This window comes from Notothenia coriiceps, unplaced genomic scaffold (genome assembly GCF_000735185.1).
Source record: "Notothenia coriiceps isolate Sejong01 unplaced genomic scaffold, NC01 NC01_scaffold00011137, whole genome shotgun sequence".
In the NCBI taxonomy this organism is placed as follows: Eukaryota; Metazoa; Chordata; class Actinopteri; order Perciformes; family Nototheniidae; genus Notothenia; species Notothenia coriiceps.
Window position 1 is genome coordinate 1 of NW_011343838.1, and position 3,883 is coordinate 3,883.

Sequence of the window (3,883 nt, forward strand, 5' to 3'; positions counted from 1 at the left end):
TAACTCACCAAATACCACCTCCAAAATGTATCGCCGTCTAAAGACACATGACAGGGTGACGAACATGTGCAACTGGGGGCAGCGTGTTGCCTTAGAGACGTTTCTTCTTTAGTGCAATAGAATAAGAGCAACAGGACATTTCTGCGAGAATCTGACCTACGTGGAAAATGTGTTTCTAACTCTTCCAACATGTGTTTCAAACTAATCATCTTTCACATTCCTCTGTATTTTGTGTACATTTCTGCAACCACTTATCAACTATTATCCTGGACATATTATATTTGTGAGAGTCAGTTGTCATACTCTGCTCACTCTTTTGCATATTGAAATCCTGGTTTGTCAATTTGTAAAAAACCTGACTCTGATCCTAAACATTAAAGCATCACTCATTCTTAACACCTCCAGGGGGGGGGGCTGTGTCAGCCTTTCCTCAGAACCGATGCATAAGTAATCCCATAATACCCATTGATCACTGGCTTGTGTCGAGGTATTGATTAAGGATTCTGTAAAGACGCTTATTTACAATGCACAGCTTCCCTGCTCCAGTTGATCCGTTAGCTCCAGTTCTGCTTGATGTGCTTTAAAGAGAAAGAGGGCTTTAAGATGTGACCCATTGAGTGAAATGTCAACTTCATCTATTTGGAAAATACTTGGGATGAAATGTTGATATTCATGTCCTCTTTAGGATGATAACACCTTTAGTAATCCTCGGACATTTCATGTTGCTCCGTCATGAGGGGACATTTCTCAGGTTTAAGACGAAATACTGCGTAAGAAATAACTGCAGCAACTTCTGTAGTTCAGAAGCAAAACATGGCCGTACACCCCTTAACTCGCCGAACTACCATCTTACCTCTCTAAAAAACATTAACTCTCCAAAGTACAATCTTAACTCTCTAAAACCACCTTAACTCCAAATGTCCACCTTAACTCACAAAATACCACCTTAACTCTCCAAATGTCCACCTTAACTCACAAAATACCACCTTAACTCTCCAAAATACCACCTTAACTCTCCAAAATACCACCTTAACTCTCCAAATGTCCACCTTAACTCACAAAATACCACCTTAACTCTCCAAAATACCACCTTAACTCTCCAAATGTCCACCTTAACTCACAAAATACCACCTTAACTCTCCAAATGTCCACCTTAACTCTCCAAATGTCCACCTTAACTCACAAAATACCACATTAACTCTCCAAAATACCACCTTAACTCTCCAAATGTCCACCTTAACTCACAAAATACCACCTTAACTCTCCAAAATACCACCTTAACTCTCCAAATGTCCACCTTAACTCACAAAATACCACCTTAACTCTCCAAATGTCCACCTTAACTCTCCAAATGTCCACCTTAACTCACAAAGTACCACATTAACTCTCCAAATGTCCACCTTAACTCACAAAATACCACCTTAACTCTCCAAATGTCCACCTTAACTCACAAAATACCACCTTAACTATCAAAATGTCCACCTTAACTCACCTCCACTTTCCAAAAACAATCAGAAGTACTGTTTTAACCACCAAAATACCATCTTAACTCTTAAAAATAACACCTTAACTCTCTACATTTTCACCTTAACCCTCAAAAAATACCTCCTTATCTCACAAAATACCACCTTTAACTCTCCAAAATTCCAATTTAACTCAGCAAATACCACCTTCACTCTCCAAAAACAATCAGCAGAACAACTTAAACCACAAAAATACAACCCTAACTCACGTGAGACTCTTTACTGAAGTAGAAATAACATTCTACACTCTAAAAATAAAGGTACAAGCTCTCCACTAAGTGTTGTATCTCTCTAAAATACCAACTTAATCCCTTAGCTTATGTTCTTAAAGGATTCCTTGTTGTTCTGAATGTTTTCCCTCATCGCCCACTGTAAGTCTCTCTGGATAAAAGTGTGTAATATCCAGTTTCTAACCTCCTCTGTTCTGTTGTCTCAGGGCTGAAGGTTCGGGAGGTGATGATCAATGTGTCCCGGCAGCAAGTGGAGGATTTCCACGGGCCCGAGGATTATTGGTGTCTCTGTGTCGCCTGGAGCCATCTCGGGACGTCGAAGAGCCGCAAGGCCACGGTCCGCATCGCCTGTGAGTTTTACAGAAACATCTCAGAGATCAGGGCCAGGTTTCAGAGAGATTATGAGATCTGCAGTATGGTGATATGAAGAACTGAGCAAGAACACTGTTAGTCTGAGGAGATGGATTTGTTTCCAAAAGGAAGCTGGTGTCTGCAAAGAGACTTAAAACCTTGAAATGACTCAGGATTGAAGCACTTCCTGTTCCTTTCTCAGTGTTTGTTGAATATATTTTGGGTTGTTAAGCTGAAATAAGGTCTCTGGTTAACAAAGCTAAAGAGATTTTAACGGTCACATGACTTCACGTCCCCACCGCTAAGCTAAAGGTGGCTAATGTTGGGCTATAAAGGAACTACAGCACGGTCACATGACTTCGCGTCCCCACCGCTAAGCTAAAGGAGGCTAATGTTGGGCTATAAAGGAACTACAGCACGGTCACATGACGTCACCGCCGCTAAGCTAAAGGTGGCTAATGTTGGGCTATAAAGGAACTACAGCACGGTCACATGACTTCACGTCCCCACCGCTAAGCTAAAGGTGGCTAATGTTGGGCTATAAAAGAACTACAACACGGTCACATGACTTCACGTCAGCACCGCTAAGCTAAAGGTGGCTAATGTTGGGCTATAAAGGAACTACAGCACGGTCACATGACTTCACGTCGCCACCGCTAAGCTAAAGGTGGCTAATGTTGGGCTATAAAGGAACTACAGCACGGTCACATGACTTCACGTCACCACCGCTAAGCTAAAGGTGGCTAATGTTGGGCTATAAAGGAACTACAGCACGGTCACATGACTTCACGTCACCACCGCTAAGCTAAAGGTGGCTAATGTTGGGCTATAAAGGAACTACAGCACGGTCACATGACTTCACGTCACCACCGCTAAGCTAAAGGTGGCTAATGTTGGGCTATAAAGGAACTACAGCACGGTCACATGAATTCACGTCACCACCGCTAAGCTAAAGGTGGCTATTGTTGGGCTTGATGGCACTTAGTCGTCTCATTTAGACACTTGTTATCAACCTCTGTTTTTAAATTCACCAGCGGGGTATTTACTGACGTATTTTATGTTGTGGAATAAAAATCTCTCCAGCTTGTGTTAACCACAGACTTTATTTCATGATAACAACCGAAAACGTATTCAGAAAACCATTGACCTCCAGACCAGGGGACAGGAAATGCTAAGTCATACCCAGGTTTGAGCACTCTTTCCTCCAGCTATTCTCCGCACATGAATCCCTAGGACGATCGAGACTTCCTGCTGCACTTTTCCACTCGGTGTATCCTCTGAACCACCTTGTCCTCAGATTATGTAACACAGATCCTCCCCGAGGCTTTTGAAGGTCGTAGGGAGGGTTTAGTTCGAATGACCGTAACACTTGACACCTGACAGCTGCTCTTATCTCCCTCACAGACCTGAGGAAGAACTTTGAGCAGGACCCCCAGGGGAAGGAGGTTCCAATCAACATGATGATCGTTCTGCACTGCCGCCCTCCGGAGGGGGTGCCCATCGCCGAGGTAAGACTGATCACAAGCTGAGAGGAAGGTGTGCTTCAGAGAGGTTGAGAAGTTTCCTGGAGAGAGACTTTAGATTGTGTTGGATACGAGAAATGAGAATTCATAACCTGCAGGTTGTCATTAAATATAGACGTCAGAGGTTCAGTCTGTTTTGGGTTCTGGCTGGATTTTACTCTTACATTTCATTTTCTTAATCTTTCTGATAAAAACATTCAAAGATACCACCATAACTGTCGAAAATAGCACCTTAACTCTAAGAATACCCCCCTTA

At 42.7% G+C, this 3,883-nt stretch overlaps 1 protein-coding gene across 1 annotated transcript; it reads left to right on the top strand.

Moving 5' to 3' along the window:
* The first annotated feature begins 1,872 nt into the window (after positions 1-1,872).
* LOC104946482 (netrin receptor UNC5D-like) lies at positions 1,873-3,633 on the top strand. The gene is made up of 3 exons (XM_010772318.1): positions 1,873-1,894; positions 1,960-2,103; positions 3,509-3,633. Exons 1-3 carry the CDS (start codon positions 1,873-1,875, stop codon positions 3,631-3,633), a joined length of 291 nt encoding a protein of 96 aa, XP_010770620.1.
* Positions 3,634-3,883: the final 250 nt, after the last annotated feature.

Excerpts from the sequence above, each read along its gene's own strand:
- LOC104946482 (XM_010772318.1), top strand. The coding sequence starts at position 1,873 with ATGTTTTCCCTCATCGCCCACT. Across the intron at positions 1,895-1,959 it reads GTTTTCCCTCATCGCCCACT|GGCTGAAGGTTCGGGAGGTG; the intron begins GTAAGTCTCTCT and ends CTGTTGTCTCAG. Across the intron at positions 2,104-3,508 it reads GGCCACGGTCCGCATCGCCT|ACCTGAGGAAGAACTTTGAG; the intron begins GTGAGTTTTACA and ends TCTCCCTCACAG.